The 25,291-nt window shown below is 40.5% G+C and overlaps 1 protein-coding gene across 1 annotated transcript in view; it reads left to right on the forward strand.

Moving 5' to 3' along the window:
* The window catches only part of fndc7rs1 (fibronectin type III domain containing 7, related sequence 1), a 50,547-nt gene that overhangs the window by 20,785 nt on the left and 4,471 nt on the right, over positions 1 to 25,291 (forward strand). The window contains exons 17-38 of the mRNA XM_051700923.1: positions 194 to 454; positions 1,905 to 2,165; positions 2,801 to 3,061; positions 3,256 to 3,516; positions 4,058 to 4,318; positions 4,513 to 4,773; positions 5,315 to 5,575; positions 5,770 to 6,030; positions 6,671 to 6,931; positions 9,757 to 10,017; positions 10,560 to 10,820; positions 11,015 to 11,275; positions 11,917 to 12,177; positions 12,372 to 12,632; positions 13,286 to 13,546; positions 13,736 to 13,996; positions 19,845 to 20,105; positions 20,752 to 21,009; positions 21,501 to 21,770; positions 22,087 to 22,350; positions 22,746 to 23,006; positions 24,908 to 25,171. Of these exons, the coding sequence (XP_051556883.1) occupies positions 194 to 454; positions 1,905 to 2,165; positions 2,801 to 3,061; positions 3,256 to 3,516; positions 4,058 to 4,318; positions 4,513 to 4,773; positions 5,315 to 5,575; positions 5,770 to 6,030; positions 6,671 to 6,931; positions 9,757 to 10,017; positions 10,560 to 10,820; positions 11,015 to 11,275; positions 11,917 to 12,177; positions 12,372 to 12,632; positions 13,286 to 13,546; positions 13,736 to 13,996; positions 19,845 to 20,105; positions 20,752 to 21,009; positions 21,501 to 21,770; positions 22,087 to 22,350; positions 22,746 to 23,006; positions 24,908 to 25,171 (5,754 nt within the window). The remainder of the gene's footprint in view (positions 1 to 193; positions 455 to 1,904; positions 2,166 to 2,800; positions 3,062 to 3,255; positions 3,517 to 4,057; positions 4,319 to 4,512; positions 4,774 to 5,314; positions 5,576 to 5,769; positions 6,031 to 6,670; positions 6,932 to 9,756; positions 10,018 to 10,559; positions 10,821 to 11,014; positions 11,276 to 11,916; positions 12,178 to 12,371; positions 12,633 to 13,285; positions 13,547 to 13,735; positions 13,997 to 19,844; positions 20,106 to 20,751; positions 21,010 to 21,500; positions 21,771 to 22,086; positions 22,351 to 22,745; positions 23,007 to 24,907; positions 25,172 to 25,291) is intronic.

Genomic DNA, 25,291 nt, shown 5'->3' on the forward strand with positions numbered 1-25,291 from the left:
TATTATACATAAAGGGTTACCAATTAATTCAAGATGGATAAAATCAAGTCGCATACTAAATTGTTTTTCATGTTGAATATCGTTTTGAACGCAAATATGTCCCATTACAGAATGAAAATGGTTTGCAAATGCCATTTCTTGTTGACTTTAAAAGGCAACCATATGCTCATTTTGTTTTTTATCATTTGGTCAGGGCCGTGTGTACCACAAAATGTGTCCGCCAATGTGAGCTGTAGCAGCAACATAGCAACAGTATCCTGGGGACGCAGCCAGGGGGCAGAGCTGTACTCGGTGACCGCCAGTAGCAGTAATGGCCTCTCTGCAAACTGCACTTCAGCGTCTACCTCCTGTGACCTTTCAACTTTGAACTGTGGAGAGAAATACATGGTCATGGTGAAGGCAAAAGACAGCAACTGTAGCAGTGACAACAGTGCAGCTGTACAGGTCCAATCAGGTAATAAAATATGCCACATAAGTGACCATCTATGATAACTTTGATGCCATACGTATGCTTTTGTACACCCAAAAGTTGACAAAATGAACTTTTAGCATATAGGGGGAAGTTGACATAGAATTCAAAGCAGTTTCAGCAGTGTCCTATGGTGTGGCATTGTATAATTTATCTAAAGTCGATGTCTCCTCTCCAGCCCCATGCCCTACACAGAATATCCAGTCCAGAATAAACTGTGGCAACAACACAGCGAGTGTGTCCTGGTCTCGTGGCAATGGAACTCTGTCCTTTACTTCAACATTAGATTGTTCTAATGGACAGACATATATCTGCAAGAGCAATGAAACAGGATGTGACATCACTAACCTGCCCTGTGGACAGACCTGCACTGTTAGGGTAGTGGCAGAGGGACAATCTTGCAACAGCTCTATTGGCAATGGATCAAATTTCACAACAGGTTAGAAAATAAACTGGTTGAATTGGATATTGTTATATTGATAAGTGTCAATGTTAACCAATAGCCAAATAGCTATTTAGACAATTTACATCTTAATTTGATGCATATTAACTTTAATGTAAAATTAAAGCACTAGTAGCAAATAACGATACATTTGAAAGCATTACGATTGGGAAATGTTGCGTTACTGTTGATGGTGAACTTGACCTTCAGCCTCCATGCCCTGGTCATAAAGCTTCCTCAAAAAGGGGTGCAGTCAGGGGCGAACTGGCCAAAGGGAGAACCAGGAAGCTTTCCCATTAGGCCGGCCGGCTAGTTCATGTTAATTAATGTTAACAAACGGCACCTTATTATTCGTCAAGGGTTACCAATTAATTCTAGATGGATAAAATCAAGTCGCATACTAAATTGTTTTTCATGTTGAATATCGTTTTGAACGCAAATATGTCCCATTACAGAATGAAAATGGTTTGCAAATGCCATTTCTTGTTGACTTTAAAAGGGAACCATATGCTCATTTTGTTTTTTATCATTTGGTCAGGGCCGTGTGTACCACAAAATGTGTCCGCCAATGTAAGCTGTAACAGCAACATAGCAACAGTATCCTGGGGACGCAGCCTGGGAGCGGAGCTGTACTCTGTGACTGCCAGTAGCAGTAATGGCCTCTCTGCAAACTGCACTTCAGCGTCTACCTCCTGTGACCTTTCAACTTTGAACTGTGGAGAGAAATATATGGTCATGTTGAAGGCAAAAGACAGCAACTGTAGCAGTGAAAACAGTGCAGCTGTACAGGTCCAATCAGGTAATAAAATATGCCACATAGCTAACTTTCTATGTTAATTTGGAAACCATATGTATGCTTGTGTACACCTAAAAGTTGACAAAACTAAATTTTAGCGTATATATGGGAAGTTGACTTTAAATTCCAATTAGATTCAGCAGTGTCCTGTGGTGTGTCATTGCATAATTTATCTAAAGTCGATGTCTCCTCTCCAGCCCCATGCCCTCCACAGAATATCCAGTCCAGAATAAACTGTGGCAACAACACAGCGAGTGTGTCCTGGTCTCGTGGCAATGGAACTCTGTCCTTTACTTCAACACTAGATTGTTCTAATGGACAGACATATATCTGCAGGAGCAATGAAACAGGATGTGACATCACTAACCTGCCCTGTGGACAGACCTGCACGGTTAGGGTAGTGGCAGAGGGACAATCTTGCAACAGCTCTATTGACACTGGATCAAATTTCACAACAGGTTAGAAAAATAACTGGTTGAATTGGATATTGTTATATTGATAAGTGTCAATTTGAACCAATAGCCAAATAGCTATTTAGACAAATTACATCGTAATTTGATGCATATTAACTTTAATGTAAAAATACAGCAATAACGGCAAATAACGATACATTTGAAAGCATTACGATTGGAAAATGTTGAGTTACTGTTGATGGTGAACTTGACCTTCAGCCTCCATGCCCTGGTCATAAAGCCTCCTCAAAAAGGGGTTTAGGCCAGGGGCGGACTGGCCAATGGGAGATCCGGGAACATTTCTCATTTGGCCGGCCGCGAAACGGGGGCCAAATGGCCTGCAAAACAGCACCCGATATGCCGAAGGGGGCCACGACATGCACCTATTAACCTTTCCCATTAGGCTGGCCGGCTAGTTCATGTTAACTAATGTTAACAAACGGGACCTTATTATACGTAAAGGGTTACCGATTAATTCCAGATGGATAAAATCAAGTCGCATCCTAAATTGTTTTTCATGTTGAATATCGTTTTGAACGCAAATATGTCCCATTACAGAATGAAAATGGTTTGCAAATGCCATTTCTTGTTGACTTTGAAAGGCAACCGTATGCTCATTTTGTTTTTTATCATTTGATCAGGGCCTTGTGTACCACAAAATGTGTCCGCCAATGTGAGCTGTAGCAACAACATAGCAACAGTATCCTGGGGACGCAGCCAGGGGGCGGAGCTGTACTCGGTGACCGCCAGTAGCAGAAATGGCCTCTCTGCAAACTGTACTTCAGCATCCACCTCCTGTGACCTTTCAACTTTGACCTGTGGAGAGACATACACGATCACAGTGAAGGCAAAAGGCAGCAACTGTAGCAGTGAAAACAGTACAGCAGTACAGGTCCAGTCAGGTAATAATATATGCCACATAGCTGACTATCTATGTTAATTTTGAGGCCATATGTTTGCTTGTGAACTCCTGAAAGTTGACAAAACTAAATTTTAGCGTATATATGGGAAGTTGACTTTAAATTCCAATTCGTTTCAGCAGTGTCCTGTGGTGTGACATTGTATAATTTATCTAAAATCGATGTCTTGTCTCCAGCCCCATGCCCTCCACAGAATATCCAGTCCAGAATAAACTGTGGCAACAACACAGCGAGTGTGTCCTGGTCTCGTGGCAATGGAACTCTGTCCTTTACTTCAACACTAGATTGTTCTAATGGACAGACATATATCTGCAAGAGCAATGAAACAGGATGTGACATCACTAACCTGCCCTGTGGACAGACCTGCACTGTTAGGGTAGTGGCAGAGGGACAATCTTGCAACAGCTCTATTGACACTGGATCAAATTTCACAACAGGTTAGAAAATAAACTGGTTGAATTGGATATTGTTATATTGATAAGTGTCAATGTTAACCAATAGCCAAATAGCTATTTGGACAAATTACATCGTAATTTGATGCATATTAACTTTAATGTAAAATTACAGCACTAATAGCAAATAACGATACATTTGAAAGCATTACGATTGGGAAATTTTGAGTTACTTTTGATGGTGAACTTGACTTTCAGCCTCCATGCCCTGGTCATAAAGCTTCCTCAAAAAGGGGTGCAGTCAGGGGCGAACTGGCCAAAGGGAGAACCAGGAACCTTTCGCATTAGGCCAGCCGGCTAGTTCATGTTAACTAATGTTAACAAACGGGACCTTATTATACGTAAAGGGATACCAATTAATTCAAAATGGATAAAATCAAGTCGCATACTAAATTGTTTTTCATGTTGAATATCGTTTTGAACGCAAATATATCCAAATACAGAATGAAAATGGTTTGCAAATGCCATTTCTTGTTGACTTTAAAAGGCAAGCATATGCTCATTTTGTTTTTTATCATTTGGTCAGGGCCGTGTGTACCACAAAATGTGTCCGCCAATGTGAGCTGTAGCAGCAACATAGCAACAGTATCCTGGGGACGCAGCCAGGGGGCGGAGCTGTACTCGGTGACCGCCAGTAGCAGTAATGGCCTCTCTGCAAACTGCACTTCAGCGTCTACCTCCTGTGACCTTTCAACTTTGAACTGTGGAGAGAAATACATGGTCATGGTGAAGGCAAAAGACAGCAACTGTAGCAGTGAAAACAGTGCAGCTGTACAGGTCCAATCAGGTAATAAAATATGCCACATAAGTGACCATCTATGATAACTTTGAGGCCATACGTTTGCTTTTGTATACCCAAAAGTTGACAAAAGGAACTTTTAGCATATAGGGGGGAAGTTGACATAGAATTCAAAGCAGTTTCAGCAGTGTCCTATGGTGTGGCATTGTATAATTTATCTAAAGTCGATGTCTCCTCTCCAGCCCCATGCCCTCCACAGAATATCCAGTCCAGAATAAACTGTGGCAACAACACAGCGAGTGTGTCCTGGTCTCGTGGCAATGGAACTCTGTCCTTTACTTCAACACTAGATTGTTCTAATGGACAGACATATATCTGCAAGAGCAATGAAACAGGATGTGACATCACTAACCTGCCCTGTGGACAGACCTGCACTGTTAGGGTAGTGGCAGAGGGACAATCTTGCAACAGCTCTATTGGCACTGGATCAAATTTCACAACAGGTTAGAAAATAAACTGGTTGAATTGGATATTGTTATATTGATAAGTGTCAATGTTAACCAATAGCCAAATAGCTATTTAGACAATTTACATCTTAATTTGATGCATATTTACTTTAATGTAAAATTACAGCACTAGTAGCAAATAACGATACATTTGAAAGCATTACGATTGGGAAATGTTGCGTTACTGTTGATGGTGAACTTGACCTTCAGCCTCCATGCCCTGGTCATAAAGCTTCCTCAAAAAGGGGTGCAGTCAGGGGCGAACTGGCCAAAGGAAGAACCAGGAAGCTTTCCCATTAGGCCGGCCGGCTAGTTCATGTTAACTAATGTTAACAAACGGGACCTTATTATACGTCAAGGGTTACCAATTAATTCTAGATGGATAAAATCAAGTCGCATACTAAATTGTTTTTCATGTTGAATATCGTTTTGAACGCAAATATGTCCCATTACAGAATGAAAATGGTTTGCAAATGCCATTTCTTGTTGACTTTAAAAGGCAAGCATATGCTCATTTTGTTTTTTATCATTTGGTCAGGGCCGTGTGTACCACAAAATGTGTCCGCCAATGTAAGCTGTAGCAGCAACATAGCAACAGTATCCTGGGGACGCAGCCAGGGAGCGGAGCTGTACTCGGTGACCGCCAGTAGCAGTAATGGCCTCTCTGCAAACTGCACTTCAGCGTCTACCTCCTGTGACCTTTCAACTTTGAACTGTGGAGAGAAATATATGGTCATGGTGAAGGCAAAAGACAGCAACTGTAGCAGTGAAAACAGTGCAGCTGTACAGGTCCAATCAGGTAATAAAATATGCCACATAAGTGACCATCTATGATAACTTTGAGGCCATACGTTTGCTTTTGTACACCCAAAAGTTGACAAAACGAACTTTTAGCATACAGGGGGGAAGTTGACATAGATTTCAAAGCAGTTTCAGCAGTGTCCTGTGGTGTGGCATTGTATAATTTATCTAAAGTCGATGTCTCCTCTCCAGCCCCATGCCCTCCACAGAATATCCAGTCCAGAATAAACTGTGGCAACAACACAGCGAGTGTGTCCTGGTCTCGTGGCAATGGAACTCTGTCCTTTACTTCAACACTAGATTGTACTAATGGACAGACATATATCTGCAAGAGCAATGAAACAGGATGTGACATCACTAACCTGCCCTGTGGACAGACATGCAAGGTTAGGGTAGTGGCAGAGGGACAATCTTGCAGCAGCTCTATTGGCATTGGATCAAATGTCACAACAGGTTAGAAAAAGATGATTAAACTTGGTATTATTATATTGACATGTCCTTGCTGGTGGTTTTTGAGTCAACTTGAAATAAATATGTCTTTATACATGTTACATGTCTTATTGTGCATTATATATCAGTGCATGTTTCAGAAAGAAACAATGTCTTTGTAATTTATCATTAAATGTAATAGCTTGCTCCGCCTCTGAAACAACTTTTCTTTTTGACTGACTTTCATTCAACTGTAATTTAATGTCACTTGACTTTAATGTGAGTTTACAGCAATATTAGCGAATCATGATAGATTTGACAAGGTAGTATTACTACTGTGACACACTGAGATATTCCTGAGGGTGAACTTGACTTCCAGAATCCATGTCCAAATAAAATAGCCTCCTTAAAATTTTTCAGGAGGAGAGTCCTCCACAGTCATCAGCAAACATTCATTCCAGTGTGAAAAGCTCAATTTTCACAATCCAATCAATTTCTAATGGATAAAATCAAGGCCTGCCCCAAAAATTTTCTCTCTCATTGAACATCCTGTTTCACTCTGAAATATGTCTCATTATGGAAGTAAAATGGGTTGCGAATGCCATTTAATGTAGACTTTAATAGGCAGCTTTATACTGATTGTGTTTTTTTATCATTTGCCCAGCTCCATGTGCACCACAAAATGTGTCAGCTAGCTTGAGCTGTAGCAGTAACATAGCAACAGTATCCTGGGGACGCAGCCAGGGGGCGGAGCTCTACTCAGTGACTGCTATCAGTATTAATGGTCTCTCAGCAAACTGTACTTCAGCGTCCACCTCCTGTGACCTTTCAACTTTGACCTGTGGAGAGACATACATGATCACAGTGAAGGCAAAAGACAGCAACTGTAGCAGTGAAAACAGTACAGCTGTACAGGTCCAATCAGGTAATAAAATATGCCACATAGCTAACTTTCTATGTTAATTTGGAAACCATATGTATGCTTGTGTACACCTAAAAGTTGACAAAACTAAATTTTAGCGTATATATGGGAAGTTGACTTTAAATTCCAATTAGATTCAGCAGTGTCCTGTGGTGTGTCATTGCATAATTTATCTAAAGTCGATGTCTCCTCTTCAGCCCCATGCCCTCCACAGAATATCCAGTCCAGAATAAACTGTGGCAACAACACAGCGAGTGTGTCCTGGTCTCGTGGCAATGGAACTCTGTCCTTTACTTCAACACTAGATTGTTCTAATGGACAGACATATATCTGCAGGAGCAATGAAACAGGATGTGACATCACTAACCTGCCCTGTGGACAGACCTGCACGGTTAGGGTAGTGGCAGAGGGACAATCTTGCAACAGCTCTATTGACACTGGATCAAATTTCACAACAGGTTAGAAAAATAACTGGTTGAATTGGATATTGTTATATTGATAAGTGTCAATTTGAACCAATAGCCAAATAGCTATTTAGACAAATTACATCGTAATTTGATGCATATTAACTTTAATGTAAAAATACAGCAATAACGGCAAATAACGATACATTTGAAAGCATTACGATTGGAAAATGTTGAGTTACTTTTGATGGTGAACTTGACCTTCAGCCTCCATGCCCTGGTCATAAAGCTTCCTCAAAAAGGGGTGCAGTCAGGGGCGAACTGGCCAAAGGGAGAACCAGGAACCTTTCGCATTAGGCCGGCCGGCTAGTTCATGTTAACTAATGTTAACAAACGGGACCTTATTATACGTAAAGGGTTACCAATTAATTCAAAATGGATAAAATCAAGTCGCATACTAAATTGTTTTTCATGTTGAATATCGTTTTGAACGCAAATATGTCCCATTACAGAATGAAAATGGTTTGCAAATGCCATTTCTTGTTGACTTTAAAAGGCAAGCATATGCTCATTTTGTTTTTTATCATTTGGTCAGGGCCGTGTGTACCACAAAATGTGTCCGCCAATGTGAGCTGTAGCAGCAACATAGCAACAGTATCCTGGGGACGCAGCCAGGGGGCGGAGCTGTACTCGGTGACCGCCAGTAGCAGTAATGGCCTCTCTGCAAACTGCACTTCAGCGTCTACCTCCTGTGACCTTTCAACTTTGAACTGCGGAGAGACATACATGGTCACAGTGAAGGCAAAAGACAGCAACTGTAGCAGTGAAAACAGTACAGCTGTACAGGTCCAATCAGGTAATAAAATATGCCACATAAGCTGACCATCTATGATAACTTTGATGCCATACGTATGCTTGTGTACACCCAAAAGTTGACAAAACGAACTTTTAGCATATATAGGGGAAGTTGACATTAGAATTCCAAAGCAGTTTCAGCAGTGTCCTATGGTGTGGCATTGTATAATTTATCTAAAGTCGATGTCTCCTCTCCAGCCCCATGCCCTCCACAGAATATCCAGTCCAGAATAAACTGTGGCAACAACACAGCGAGTGTGTCCTGGTCTCGTGGCAATGGAACTCTGTCCTTTACTTCAACACTAGATTGTACTAATGGACAGACATATATCTGCAAGAGCAATGAAACAGGATGTGACATCACTAACCTGCCCTGTGGACAGACATGCAAGGTTAGGGTAGTGGCAGAGGGACAATCTTGCAGCAGCTCTATTGGCATTGGATCAAATGTCACAACAGGTTAGAAAAAGATGATTAAACTTGGTATTATTATATTGACATGTCCTTGCTGGTGGTTTTTGAGTCAACTTGAAATAAATATGTCTTTATACATGTTACATGTCTTATTGTGCATTATATATCAGTGCATGTTATCAGAAAGAAACAATGTCTTTGTAATTTATCATTAAATGTAACAGCTTGCTCTGCCTCTGAAACAACTTTTCTTTTTGACTGACTTTCATTCAACTGTAATTTAATGTCACTTGACGTTAATGTGAGTTTACAGCAAAATTAACGAATCATGATACATTTGACAAGGTCGTATTACTACTGTGACACATTGAGATATTCCTGGAGGTGAACTTGACTTCCAGCATCCATGTCCAAATAAAAAAGCCTCCTTAAAATTTGGTGCCAGCAGTGTTTCAGGAGGATAGTCCTCCACAATCAACAGCAAACATTCATTCTAGTATGAAAAGCTCAATTTTCACAATCCAATCAATTTCTAATGGATAAAATCAAAGCCTGCCCAAAACATTTTCTCTCTCATTGAACATCCTGTTTCACTCTGAAATATGTCTCATTGTGGAAGTAAAATGGGTTGTGAATGCCATTTAATGTAGACTTTAATAGGCAGCTTTATACTTATTGTGTTTTTTTATCATTTGCCCAGCTCCATGTGCACCACAAAATGTGTCAGCCAGCTTTAGCTGTAGCAGTAACATAGCAACAGTATCCTGGGGACGCAGCCAGGGGGCGGAGCTCTACTCAGTGACTGCTATCAGCATTAATGGTCTCTCAGCAAACTGTACTTCAGCGTCCACCTCCTGTGACCTTTCATCTTTGACCTGCGGAGAGACATACACGATCACAGTGAAGGCAATAGGCAGCAACTGTAGCAGTGAAAACAGTACAGCTGTACAGGTCCAGTCAGGTAATAATATATGCCACATAGCTGACTATCTATGTTAATTTTGAGGCCATATGTTTGCTTGTGAACTCCTGAAAGTTGACAAAACTAAATTTTAGCGTATATATGGGAAGTTGACTTTAAATTCCAATTCGTTTCAGCAGTGTCCTGTGGTGTGACATTGTATAATTTATCTAAAATCGATGTCTTGTCTCCAGCCCCATGCCCTCCACAGAATATCCAGTCCAGAATAAACTGCGGCAACAACACAGCGAGTGTGTCCTGGTCTCGTGGCAATGGAACTCTGTCCTTTACTTCAACACTAGATTGTTCTAATGGACAGACATATATCTGCAAGAGCAATGAAACAGGATGTGACATCACTAACCTGCCCTGTGGACAGATCTGCATGATTAGGGTAGTGGCAGAGGGACAATCTTGCAACAGCTCTATTGGCACTGGATCAAATTTCACAACAGGTTAGAAAATAAACTGGTTGAATTGGATATTGTTATATTGATAAGTGTCAATGTTAACCAATAGCCAAATAGCTATTTATACAAATTACATCTTAATTTGATGCATATTAACTTTAATGTAAAATTACAGCACTAGTAGCAAATAACGATACATTTGAAAGCATTACGATTGGGAAATTTTTAGTTACTTTTGATGGTGAACTTGACCTTCAGCCTCCATGTCCCTGGTCATAAAGCTTCCTCAAAAAGGGGTGCAGTCAGGGGCGAACTGGCCAAAGGGAGAACCAGGAACCTTTCGCATTAGGCCGGCCAGCTAGTTCATGTTAACTAATGTTAACAAAAGGGACCTTATTATACGTAAAGGGTTACAAATTAATTCCAGATGGATAAAATCAAGTCGCATCCTAAATTGTTTTTCATGTTGAATATCGTTTTGAACGCAAATATGTCCCATTACAGAATGAAAATGGTTTGCAAATGCCATTTCTTGTTGACTTTAAAAGGCAACCATATGCTTTTTTTGTTTTTTATCATTTGGTCAGGGCCTTGTGTACCACAAAATGTGTCCGCCAATGTGATCTGTGGCAACAACATAGCAACAGTATTCTGGGGACGCAGCCAGGGGGCGGAGCTGTACTCTGTGACCGCCAGTAGCAGTAATGGCCTCTCTGCAAACTGCACTTCAGCATCTACCTCCTGTGACCTTTCAACTTTGACCTGCGGAGAGAAATACATGGTCATGGTGAAGGCAAAAGACAGCAACTGTAGCAGTGAAAACAGTGCAGCTGTACAGGTCCAATCAGGTAATAAAATATGCCACATAAGTGACCATCTATGACAACTTTGATGCCATACGTATGCTTTTGTACACCCAAAAGTTGACAAATGGAACTTTTAGCATATAGGGGGGAACTTGACATAGAATTCAAAGCAGTTTCAGCAGTGTCCTGTGGTGTGGCATTGTATAATTTATCTAAAGTCGATGTCTTCTCTCCAGCCCCATGCCTTCCACAGAATATCCAGTCCAGAATAAAATGTGGCAACAACACAGCGAGTGTGTCCTGGTCTCGTGGCAATGGAACTCTGTCCTTTACTTCAACACTAGATTGTTCTAATGGACAGACATATATCTGCAAGAGCAATGAAACAGGATGTGACATCACTAACCTGCCCTGTGGACAGAGCTGCATGGTTATGGTAGTGGCAGAGGGACAAACTTGCAACAGCTCTATTGGCATTGGATCAAATGTCACAACAGGTTAGAAAAAGCAGATTAAATTGGGTATTATTATATTGACATGTCCTTGCTGGTGGTTTTTGAGTCAACTTGAAATAAATATGTCTTTATACATGTTACATGTCTTATTGTGCATTATATATCAGTGCATGTTATCAGAAAGAAACAAAGTCTTTGTAATTTATCATTAAATGTAATAGCTTGCTCCGCCTCTGAAACAACTTTTCTTTTTGACTGACTTTCATTCAACTGTAATTTAATGTCACTTGACTTTAATGTGAGTTTACAGCAATATTAGCGAATCATGATAGATTTGACAAGGTAGTATTACTACTGTGACACACTGAGATATTCCTGAGGGTGAACTTGACTTCCAGAATCCATGTCCAAATAAAATAGCCTCCTTAAAATTTTTCAGGAGGAGAGTCCTCCACAGTCATCAGCAAACATTCATTCCAGTGTGAAAAGCTCAATTTTCACAATCCAATCAATTTCTAATGGATAAAATCAAGGCCTGCCCCAAAAATTTTCTCTCTCATTGACCATCCTGTTTCACTCTGAAATATGTCTCATTATGGAAGTAAAATGGGTTGTGAATGCCATTTAATGTAGACTTTAATAGGCAGCTTTATACTGATTGTGTTTTTTTATCATTTGCCCAGCTCCATGTGCACCACAAAATGTGTCAGCCAGCTTGAGCTGTAGCAGTAACATAGCAACAGTATCCTGGGGACGCATCCAGGGGGCGGAGCTCTACTCAGTGACTGCTATCAGCATTAATGGTCTCTCAGCAAACTGTACTTCAGCGTCCACCTCCTGTGACCTTTCATCTTTGACCTGTGGAGAGACATACACGATCACAGTGAAGGCAAAAGGCAGCAACTGTAGCAGTGAAAACAGTACAGCTGTACAGGTCCAGTCAGGTAATAATATATGCCACATAGCTGACTATCTATGTTAATTTTGAGGCCATATGTATGCTTGTGAACTCCTAAAAGTTGACAAAACTACATTTTAGCGTATATATGGGAAGTTGACTTTAAATTCCAATTCGTTTCAGCAGTGTCCTGTGGTGTGACATTGTATAATTTATCTAAAATCGATGTCTTGTCTCCAGCCCCATGCCCTCCACAGAATATCCAGTCCAGAATAAACTGTGGCAACAACACAGCGAGTGTGTCCTGGTCTCGTGGCAATGGAACTCTGTCCTTTACTTCAACACTAGATTGTTCTAATGGACAGACATATATCTGCAAGAGCAATGAAACAGGATGTGACATCACTAACCTGCCCTGTGGACAGACCTGCATGGTTATGGTAGTGGCAGAAGGACAAACTTGCAACAGCTCTATTGGCATTGGATCAAATGTCACAACAGGTTAGAAAAAGATGAATAAATTGGGTATTATTATATTGACATGTCCTTGCTGGTGGTTTTTGAGTCAACTTGAAATAAATATGTCTTTATACATGTTCCATGTCTTATTGTGCATTATATATCAGTGCATGTTATCAGAAAGAAACAATGTCTTTGTAATTTATCATTAAATGTAATAACTTGCTCCGCCTCTGAAACAACTTTTCTTTTTGACTGACTTTCATTCAAATCTAATTTAATGTCACTTGACGTTAATGTGAGTTTATAGCAATATTAGCGAATCATGATAGATTTGACAAGGTAGTATTACTGTTGTGACACATTGAGATATTCCTGAGGGTGAACTTGACTTCCAGCATCCATGTCCAAATAAAATAGCCTCCTTAAAATTTGGTGCCAGCACTGTTTCAGGTGGATAGTCCTCCACAATCAACAGCAAACATTCATTCTAGTATGAAAAGCAAAATTTTCACAATCCAATCAATTTCTAATGGATAAAATCAAGGCCTGCCCAAAAATTTGCTCTCTCATTGAACGTCCTCTTTCACTCTGAAATATGTCTCATTATGGAAGTAAAATGGGTTGTGAATGCCATTTAATGTAGACTTTAATAGGCAACTTTATACTGATTGTGTGTTTTATCATTTGCCCAGCTCCATGTGCACCACAAAATGTGTCAGCCAGTTTGAGCTGTAGCAGAAACATAGCAACAGTATCCTGGGGACGCAGCCAGGGGGCCGAGCTCTACTCAGTGACTGCTATCAGCATTAATGGTCTCTCAGCAAACTGTACTTCAGCATCCACCTCCTGTGACCTTTCAACTTTGACCTGTGGAGAGACATACACGATCACAGTGAAGGCAAAAGGCAGCAACTGTAGCAGTGAAAACAGTACAGCTGTACAGGTCCAATCAGGTAATAATATATGCCACATAGCTGACTATGTTAACTTTGAGACCATATGTATGCTTGTGCACTCCCAAAAGCTGACAAAACTACATTTTAGCATATATATGGGAAGTTGACTTTAAATTCCAATTAGTTTCAGCAGTGTCTTGTGGTGTCACATTCTATAATTTATCTAAATTGATCTCTTCTCTCCAGCCCCATGCCCTCCACAGAATATCCTGTCCAGAATAAACTGTGGCAACAACACAGCGAGTGTGTCCTGGTCTCGTGGCAATGGAACTCTGTCCTTTACTTCAACTCTAGATTGTTCTAATGGACAGACATATATCTGCAAGAGCAATGAAACAGGATGTGACATCACTAACCTGCCCTGTGGACAGACCTGCACGGTTAGGGTAGTGGCAGAAGGACAATCTTGCAACAGCTCTACTGGTACTGGATCAAATTTCACAACAGGTTAGAAAAATAACTGGTTAAATTGGATATTGTTATATTGATAAGTGTCAATCTTAACCAATAGCCAAATAGCTATTTAGACAGATTATATCTTAATTTGATGCATATTTACTTTAATGTAAAAATACAGCACTAATAGCAAATAACGATACATTATTTGTATCATTACCATTGGGAAATGTTGAGTTACTTTTGATGGTGAACTTGACCTTCAACCTCCTCGCCCTGTTAATAAAGCCTCCTCAAAAATGGGTGTAGGCCAGGGGCGGACTGGCCATAAGGAGAATCTGGAACTTTTCCGGGTGGGCCGGCCGAGATTTGGGGCAAAATTGCCTGCAAAATGGTTCCGCGGGTGGGAGGTGGGGTTGGGGGGATGTAGGTGCATGACCTGCAGAGACATACATGATCATAGTGAAAGCAAAAGGCAGCAACTGTCAGTGAAAACAGTACAGCTGTACAGGTCCAATCAGGTAATAAAATATGCCACATACAGTGCCTATAGATATACAATCCTTATAATTTGTCACATTACACCCAGGAATAAATTAAATAAATCCAATCTAACCTTCCAGCTGTATTTATAATTTGTTATGTGTATTTATGTTATAATGTGTATTTTACACATTATAACCTTCAACATCAAAGTGAAATTAACATGTACCAAAAATTCTAAACAATAATAAAGAATAACCATTACAAACTTGCTCCAGTGCAACCAGTCACCTTTTAGATCACATAACTGGATAAGTGGCCCCAACAGACATCAACTGTAGTGGTTTTCAATACTTTTGAATAAAACCTGCTATTCTACGAGGAATACCATACTAGGAGGGCATGGTAATTAATTCAAGAATACACCATGGTTGGGGAGTTTCATTCAAAAGTGCTCTGGTATATAATTGTGGAAAGGCACAGGTAAGGAGGAGGATACAAAAAGATTTCAAAGGCTTTAACTATCCCTCTGGGTACCGGTCAGAGCATTATGAAGAAGTGGAAAGCGCATGGCACCACCAAAACCTTGCCTAGATCAGGCCGTCCCTCCAAACTGGATGACCATGTCAGGAGAATATTGATCAGGGAAGCTATCAAGAGGTCAAAGGCAACTTTGAAGGATTTACAAGCCCTTATTGCTGAGACTGATCATCTGTGCATGACAACAATCTCCCAAGCTTTACACAAAGCTGGCCTGTATGGCAGGGTGGCAAGAAAGAAGCCTCTTCTGAAAAAGTGCCACAGTAAGATTCATTTGGACTTACACTTGGAAAAAAAAGACACTTGGAGGATTTTGATGTCATGAGTCAAAAATGTTATTTTTTGTACCGAACGCGAAGCGCTATATTTGGAGAAAACCAAACACAGCACACCCAGAACATACCTACAGTGAAGCATGGTGGTGGCGACGTTATATTGTGGGGGTTTTTCTCTTCAGTGTGGACTGGGTAGTTGGTCAGGATTGAAGGGCTAAGGATGCTGCCATGAACACCCAAATTCTTGAGGAAAATCTGTGGCTCTCTGCTCGGCAACTGAAGATGGCAGATGGTTCACCTTTCAATATGACAATGTTCCTAAACACACCACCTAAAAACAATGTCGTGAAACGGACATGTTGATTCAGCACATCCCACAGATGCTCAATCATATTGAGATCTGGAGAATTTGGAGGCCAGGGCAACACCTTAAACTCTATCATGTTCCTCAAACCATTCCCGAACAATGTATGCAGTGTGGCAGGGCGCATTATACTGCTGAAAGGCCACTGCCATCAGAGAATACCATTGCCATGATGGAGTGTACCCGGTCTGCAACGATGTTTATGTAGGTGGCACGTCAAACTGATGTCCAGGGTTTCCCAGCAGAACATTGCCCAGAGCACTGCACTCCCTTCACCGGCTTGTCGTTTTCCCACAGTGCATCCTGGTGCCATTACTTCCCCAGGTATACAGCACACATGTACATGTACACGTCCATCCACGTAATGTAAAAGAAAACAGGACTCATCTGACCAGGCGACCTTCTTTCACTGCTCCAAGGTCCAGTTCCGATGCTCGTTTGCCCATTGTTGCTGTTTTCGACGGTGGACGGGTCATCATGGGGACCCTGACCAGTCTGCGGCTATGCAGCCCCATACACAGCAGGGTGTGATGCATTGTGTGTTGTGGCATTCCTCCCGTAACCATCATTAAAATTTTCCGTGACTTGTGCCACAATAGACCTTCTGTCGGTTTGGACCAGACGGGATAGCCTTCATTGCCCTCATGCATTAATGAGCCTTGGGCGCCCAACACCCTGTTGCTGGTTTTTGGTTTGTCCCTCTTTGGGCCTTTGTCCGTAGGTACTCACCACTGCTGACCGGGAGCACCTATCAAGCCTTGGCGTTTCAGAGATGCTCTGACCCATTCGTCCGGCCATAACAATTTGACCCTCGTCAAAGTCGCTCAGTTCCTTACTCCTGCCCATTTCTCCTGTATTCAACAGGAGAACTGAGTGATCGCTTACCATCTAATCTACCCAGACCTTGACATGCGGCCTTGTTAGGAGATGATCAACATTATTTGCTTCACCTGTGAGTGGTCATAATGTTTTGGCTCATCAGTGTATTCCCCAATCTAGGTGCACAAAGCTAGTTGAGACATATCCAGACAGACTGATGGCTGTCATTAAAGCAAAAGTTAGCTCTACAAAGTACTAAATCCAGGTGTATGATCACTTTTCAAACCCTGATATTCAAGTTTTTCATCTTTTAGCAATTTTTGTAACTGTTGCCTTTTTTTGTAACTTGAATGTTGTAAGGCAAAATTTGTAAATTAAGCTGGAATTTGTTTTTTTTATTTCAGGCTGTAAGACAAAAAAAGGGACTATTCCAAAGAGGTATAATTTTCGATAGGCTCTGTAACTGACCATCTATGTTAACTGTGAGGCCATATGTATGCTTATGTACTCCTATGTTGACAAAACTAACTTTTAGCATATCTATGGGAAGTTGACATGAAATTTCAAGCAGTTTTCGTAGACTCCTTTGGTGTTGTTCTCTTCTCTCCAGCACCATGCTCTCCACAGAATATCCAGTTCAGAATAAACTGTGACAACACAGTGAGTGTGTCCTGGTTAATTCTGCATTATTGCAGAACAGTGGATTTAAAGATTAACTTAAAAACCAAATTGCCTTTTATGTATCAACTAATCTGATGTCAGCTCGAACAGTAGGGGTAGCCTGGGAGGCTCTAAAGCTTATCTGAGAGGGATTGTCATATGAGTGGCTCTCTGAATTGGGATGGGTGGCAGCTTACGAGAGACTCACCTTCAGTTTGCATGGGAGGACAGATTTATTTAACATAATTTATTTTTATAAATGGTGTACATTTCTAGATTTTTTTTCAATTTGCAGTAAATAGTAATTATCAACCGAGGTGTAAAATAGAGTACTAATGGCCATAGTAACAGGCAGATAGATATAGGGATATATTATAGGGAAATGTTTTGGAAAAAGTTCACAGATTTTGGTAGCCATGGTATGTGAATATACAAAAATTAAAGGATTAGTTCACCCAAAAATTATAATTCTCTCATGATTTACTCACATTTAAGCCATCCCAGATGTGCATGTCTTTCCTTCTTCAGGAGAACAGAAATGAATATTTTAATAAACACATTTCAGCTCTGTTTGTCCATACAATGAAAGTGAATGGGTGCCGTAAGGCTGCAGGCTGCTTAATGGTCCAAAAGGCATATTTATGCAGCATAAAAGTTATCCACATGACTCCAGTCGATCAATGAATGTCTTCTGAAGCAAATCGATAGGTTTGTGTCAGAAACAAATCGATAATTAAAACGTCTTTAACTTTAAATCGTTGCTTCAGCCCACCGCTGTATTGCTGTTTGAAATGACCTAACTCTCGCATGACGTTCATTTCTCTGTTGTATACAAAGTGTGCGCATCCGACTTCTCATATGAACGTGCCATTGCGCTTACGTCACGTGACAGCTTCGTGACAGGTCGACAGGTAGCATTAAGTGATTTTTGAAAGTTAATAAAAGTTTTAATTAGCAATTAATTTTTTATACAAACCTAACGATTTGCCTCAGAAGACATTCATTGATAACTGGAGGCATGTGGATTACCTAAATATGCCTTTTGGAACGTCAAAGAGCCAGCAGCATCATGGCACCCACTCGCTTTCATTGTGTGGACAAACAGAGCTGAAATGTGCTTATGAAAATCTTCATTTCGGTTCTGCTGGAGAAGGAAAGACATACACATCTGGGATGGCTTAAATGGGAGTAAATCATGAAAGAATTATAATTTTTGGGTGACTAATCCTTTAACTTTAAAAACCAACAGTGTGACAACTAGTCCCACACTCGTTAAGTACTTGAAGGAATAGTTTACCCAAAAAGGATAATTCTCTCATCATTTACCCACAATTATGCAGCGTCAAACTAATATGATTTTCTTTCTTCTGCGGAACCAAAAAAAAAAAGATATTTTGAAGAATACATTGTCTGTTTGTCCAAGCAATTTGAATCAATGGGATCCAAAAGGTTAAAGCTCCAAAAAGGACACAAAGGCAGCATAAAATGAATCCAATCAACTCAAGTGGTTTAATCCATGTCTTCTTAAGTGATACGATCATTTTAGGTGATAAACAAAGGAAAAATTCAGTCTTTATTTACCTAAAAGCTTCACCTCCGCCCAGCTGTATGCATGTTAATGAGATAAGCTTGTTCATACGTTATTGTGAGGACTGACGTGTGCTCGGTACAACCGGATGTTCTCACAAGAACATTTAAAAGCTCAGTTTTGAACCCCATTGACTTACATTGTATGGAAAAACACACACATCATATATCCTTCAAGAAATCTTTATTTGTGTTCCTCTGAAGGAAGACACAGGAAATTGAGATGGCATAAGTGTGAGTAAATGATGAGAGAATCATCATTTTTGGGTGAACTATTCCTTTAACGTCTACTCAAACAAGGGTCAAAGATAGTAAATATATAAGGAATATCAACAATCTTTAAATAACAATAAATTCTCAGTGGTCAGAAATCCCGCTCCATATAACAGTGTATTAAATGTGTGCCGTGTCGAACATCATAATCACATTCGGTGTGGACAGATCAAATACTTGTTGCTGGAATCTTATCTCATCACATCTGGTCAGGGCACAGTGAAATACTATGCACTTCCTCCTCATTACCTTACCATAAATGGGTGGATAAAGTTTCTGAATAGCAATCATTGACATCATATTTATTCATCTGATGTCAGAAAGTTGCGGGATTTCAGAACAAGTTGTGTTTCAGCTTAGTTTCAATATACTGTATGCTCTTTTTAGATTGAGGTGAAAGTTTTGAGATCTGAAAGTTGAAGTAGGTTTTCACAGTACGATGAACTCTTTTAGCTCAAAAGATCAAAGTACATTTTCATATGTAATTATACGTTTTAAACAGTGGTCTTACCTGATACCTTAGGCCAAAACCAAGATCCAAACCAAGACACAGAGTAACAAGGCCCAGATCCAGAATGAGGCGACGTTTATGTGGTACAAAGAGGTCTCAAGACCAAGACCACAAAATCAACCATTCAACTTTGCTTTTGTTTAATGTGTTGCACAAGTTAAGGAAAGTCAAGTCAAATACATTGCGGTATACAGTGTTGCACTTAGTTTTTATCTACTGTATTCTACACATTTTGGCAAAAATGTACATACTGAAAACATAGTAAGAGCACTATAGTAGTATGCAATTTTGTAAACTCACTAACACTCTATGAAGAACATTTCCTTATATATTTGCACTCTTTCTCTTTTCCTCAATCTGTCTTCCACTTTTTCTTTTTCTCTGCAGAACATTGTGTACCTGGTCATGTACAGGGCAGTGTGGACTGTGCATCTGGAAATGTGTCTGTATCCTGGGACCGAAGTGTGGGGGCCGTTTCCTACATGGCAGTTGCCCAGGGTAACGGTGGCTATGCATCAGTATGTAACAGCACTGGAACAGCATGTGTCTTCTCAGATCTGCTCTGTGGGCTGAACTACAGTATAGCTGTCAGTGCATCTGACGGGAACTGCAGCACTGCACCAAGTCAACCGGTCGTGCTGAGTACGGGTACGTATACACAAAAAACATCCACCTCACTATGACACACACACTTCCTGTATAAACACATGTTCTTGTGGGGACTTTTTTGGTGTTTGCTAAGGCAAGCATCAGTATTACCACTGCTCATACTTAGGGCTAGGAGTTTCCCTAAACCCAAATATTAAACTTTGCTGCACTGTTTAGGCTACGGACATGAATGATATCTCAAATTGTGCAACTTGTTAAGGAGAGGCAAGCTATTAATTTTCTAAACAATCTGACTTATAATTTCCACCTGCCGTTTCATACAACGGGTGAAAAAAATCACTTACATTGCTGGAGGGAAGCGAGCCATATCTAGGGATCAAAATATCACAGAGACTTGGGGTTCAGTAAGCAACCAACTAGCAATGCCCTAGCCTACATTATCTGCTTATTGTTGTAATTGTTGTTATGACTGCTTATTACTGTGTTAAATAAAATATATTTTAGCCCTATCATCTGCATAGTTCATGTTTTTATTTGACAGTGTTATTGTGTACATACTGTTTTAGATTGCAATTGAATAAAATATTAACATGAAAATAACGTCATAACTGCAGCCTAACTACTACATGTTATAATATTACGTATACATTTTTTGTTTATTGTGGGAATTATTTCATTTTTTCAGTATCCTGTAAGCCACAGAATGCTAGTGCCCAGCTGAGTTGTGACACAAATGCTGCCATTGTTACCTGGGAGCCCAGAGATAATGTCGTACGCCACACAGTCCAGGCCATAGGCACTGATGGACATCGCATCAACTGCACAAGCTCTGACTACAGTTGCACGCTACTCAGCCTTCACTGCGGCCAGAACTACAACCTTACCATCACCGCCCTGGATGGAGTTTGTGACAATAGTAACACACGCCTGGTTCTGCAATCAGGTAAGGCTGATAACAAAAAAAGCTCTGATTTAATGCTATTATCCATCCAAAGTCATATGTCATGAGGGATAATTTTACTTACCTCCAACTCCCGACCATATGGCATTCTCTCATTTGATATTCAGAAGATAACGCAAAGAAACTGGCTAGCATTTGTTTTACATGGATGTCATCATGTTTGCATAACTTCTCAGCAATTTCGGAGTTTTAGATTCCTGCCCAAGTTTGAAAATGACTTGGAAAAGATAATTATTTTGCACTTTTCCATGTAGAAAGTAGGAAATTCCTGCTTTCCAAGTTGAATGGAACATAGCATAAGAATGTTATATTTCACAAATACACCAGTAACCAAGACAATTATAGCCCATCGGAATATATAAATGCAAAAATGAAGCTATTTTTTTAACTCAATACACATGAACAATTTTTTTTTTTTACTGACACTAAAGAGTGATGTTGTCCTTTAAACTTGGCCCTGTTTTCTCTTTCAGCTCCATGTGCACCTAGCAATGTTCAGATGTCATTGATTTGTGACATCCACAATGGCAGTGTTGTGTCCATGTCTTGGCAGCATACAAATGGGGTGGAGTCTTACATGGCTGTGGGCATGTCTTATGATGGTCATTCCTCTTCTTGTAACACCAGTACCACCTCCTGTAATCTGCAGGGACTGCAGTGTGGTCAGATTTATAATGTTTCTGTCTACTCACTGGGCCACGTTTGTGGGAGCATGAAGAGCACTGTCTCTCAGGTGCTGACAGGTGTGTGTGTGAAGGTTTTACTAACATTATCAAGTGAAGAAAACCGTCTATCTTGTGTCACATATGGTAGTCCCATTTAAAACCAGTGGTCTCAACTCTTGAGCTTATAATTCTGTTAAAAGACATCTGGAAACATGTTTTTATTTTGCTTAAAATTAAGCATATATTGTAAACAACCTCTGTTATGATTGTCTTACCTCTTAACTTACATGTTACAGGTTTGTTGTATATTTATCCTTACCTTAAAGTTTGCTGCCGATACAACATAGTTGCCTTCTATAACAGCCTGCTTTTCTCTCTCTCTGTCTTTTTTCAGCTCCATGCCCCCCTCGGAACATAGTCACTCAGGTGCAGTGTGAGTTGGGTTCTGTGGTGGTGAGCTGGACCCCAGCAGTGAATGCCAGTCAGTTCAGAGTGGAGCTGGAATCCCACAGCACTGGTGTGATCTCCTCCTGTAACAGTACTGGTACACAGTGCTCCATCACCCACCTGCCCTGTGGAGAGAGCTTCAACCTCAGTGTGGTGGCTCTGAGGGGCAGCTGTCAGAGTCAACCAAGCAGTGGTCTCAACATATCCTCTGGTACGACAACACAAGAATACTCACTCGCTTTATCACCTGGGGATATTGAGACAAATGCTAATTTGCTCTGAATAATTATATTGTTGTACTACTAGAAGGCTTCCATCTAATTCACCAAAACAACAAAAATGTTTATAGTTTTGAAGAAATGCAAGATAAGGGGGAAAAAAAGGCAACTGAAAGTTGGTTGGTTCAAAACCCTTAAAGGTTGATCCATCACCAGTGTGACCTTGGGTAAGGCTCTTAAACACAGGTTGATCCAAAAGGACGGTTCCTGTAAGAAGTGTACTGTTAGTCATGGTGATTATTAGTAAATTAGAAAATTGGTGGTGCAAATCATTTCATTAGCTCCACTTACCTAATGCACTCTCTTTCTTTCTCTTCGATTTTCATAGGTCCATGTGCCCCACAGGGGGTTAATGGTACACTGAACTGTGTGACTAACTCTGCGTGGGTATCATGGGATGTGGACAAGAGTGCAGAGTCTTACACAGTGCTGGCTATAGGGGATGATGGTCAAAATTCCACCTGCTCCTCCTCAAGCTCTAATTGTAATGTACCTGACCTAGGCTGTGGAAAGAGCTACACCTTCCATGTCACCGCTTCAAACGCTGCCTGCCTGAGTCCACCCAGCAACACCTTTAACCTGGAAACAGGTGAATACACCTTTACACAGGATCCAAAATCTTTACCAGCCATACATTTTTCTTACCTGTAAACTGTATTTAAAAATATATATACAGTATATTCTTGTTCCTATGACAATGGGATTATTTAGCTATTTTTCAAACAGCACACTTCCATCTCTTGATAAAACTGCACCCGTCACAAAAACAAAAAGACGCATCATCATTTTGTTTAACATTTTTGTTGTTTTTAATGTGGGAAATATTCCACGTGTCGCCACATACAGTTCTGGAGAAAAATAAACATGAGACATTCTTTACTCTGGATGATAATTTTTCTATTGAAGATGCATGCATTGTATCTTTGTGTTTGAGTTGCTTAGGTCACCTACACTCACCGAGCGCTTTATTAGGAACACTATAGAAATACTGGATAGGATCTACCTTTGCTCTCAAAACAGTCTCAATTGTTCAAGATGCTGGAAACATTCCTTTGAGATTCTGGTCCACGTTGACATGATTGCATCAAGCAATATCTGCAGATTTGTCAGCTGCACATTCATATGGCAAATCTCTCATTCTACCACATCCCAAAGGTGTTCTATTGGATTCAGATGTGGTGACTGGGAAGGCCACTGAAGAACACTGAACTCATTGTCATGTTCATGAAACAAGTTTAAGACAACTTTTGCTTTGTGACATGGTGCATTATCATGCTGGAAGTAGCCATTAGGAGACAGGTAAATTGTGGCCATGAAGGGATGCACATGGTCAACAACAATACTCAAATAGTCTGTGGCATTCAAGCGATGATTGATTGGTATTAATGGGCCCAAAGTGTGCCAAGAAAACATTTCCCACACCATTACACCACCAACACCAGCCTGGACTGCTGACACAAGGCAGGTTGGGTCCATGGATTCATGCTGTTGCCACCAAATTCTGACCCTACCATCTGCCTATGCAGAAATTGAGATTCATCAGACCAGGCTATGTTTTTCCAGTCTTTAACTATCTAGTTTTGGTGAGCCTGTGCCCACTGCAGCCTCAGCTTTCTGTTCCTGGCTGACAGAAGTGGAACCAGATGTGGTCTTCTGCTGTTGTAGCCCATCCACCTCAAGGTTCGACGTGTTGTGCATTCTGAGTGAGACAACTCTAGTGAGTTATTTTGCTCACTACAATTGTACAGAGTGGTCAATTGTGCAGAGTTACCGTAGCCTTTCTGTCAGCTTGAATCAGTCTGGCTATTCTCCATTGACCTCATCAACAAGGTGTGTCCATCCACAGAACTGCCGGATGTTTTTTGGCACCATTAAACTCTAGAGATTGTTGTGTGTGAAAATCACAGGAGATCAGCAGTTACAGAAATACTCAAACTAGTCCGTCTGGCACCAACAATCGTGCCACAGTTGAAATCACTGAGATCACACTTTTCCCCCATTCTGATGGTTGATGTGAACATTAACTGAAGCTCCTGATCTGTATCTGCATGATTTTATGCATTGCACTGTTGCCACATGATTGGCTGATTAGATAATCGCATGAATAAGTAGGTGTACAGGTGTTCCTAATAAAGTGCTCAGTGAGCGTACATTAGCAAGGTTCAGACTATAATTTTTACAAATTGATTAAACAATGTAATGTTGCAGTTCCTTATAACGTTACCAGCCAACTGGCAATCAACTCCAATTTTTACTCATATTTAGCGCTTGGCAAGTGTTAATTTAGTGTAATAGAGAGCTTTAGCACTCAGTTGAAACATGTAGCTCATTTGAGAGCCTGGCATATGAGAATTAGAAATTGAGAAGATCCTAACGATTTGTAAAATCTATTGAATCTACCGAGCACTAAATATCATTGTCATCCCTTTCTTTTTCAACACTTTACAGATATGTGGTTCTACATATACTTAATATTTTTTTTCTCTCCAGCACCATGTGCCTTGTCATCTGTCGTGGTGGTGGCTGAATGCCACAGTCATGTTATCCAGGTAAAGTGGCAGAGAGCACAGATAGGAAATTCTCTCTACATTGCAACAGCAGAGGGTCAAGACCTTTCCCAACTTTCCTGCAATAGCTCCTCCTCTTCCTGCAACCTTACAAATGTGCAGTGTGGCATGGAGTACACCATCATCGTGGCTGCGTCCTCCAACCAGTGCAGTGGCCTCCGCAGCCCACCATACAAGATCAGCACTGGTACAACAATAACAAGTGACATTTCCTTTTCGTAAAATATAAACAGTTTGATATTTTATAAAGCAAATATAAGTACTAATGGCCAATTGTATTAGAACACTTGTAAACTGTTAGTGGTGC

Source organism: Myxocyprinus asiaticus, chromosome 6 (assembly GCF_019703515.2).
Source record: "Myxocyprinus asiaticus isolate MX2 ecotype Aquarium Trade chromosome 6, UBuf_Myxa_2, whole genome shotgun sequence".
Lineage (NCBI taxonomy): Eukaryota > Metazoa > Chordata > Actinopteri > Cypriniformes > Catostomidae > Myxocyprinus > Myxocyprinus asiaticus.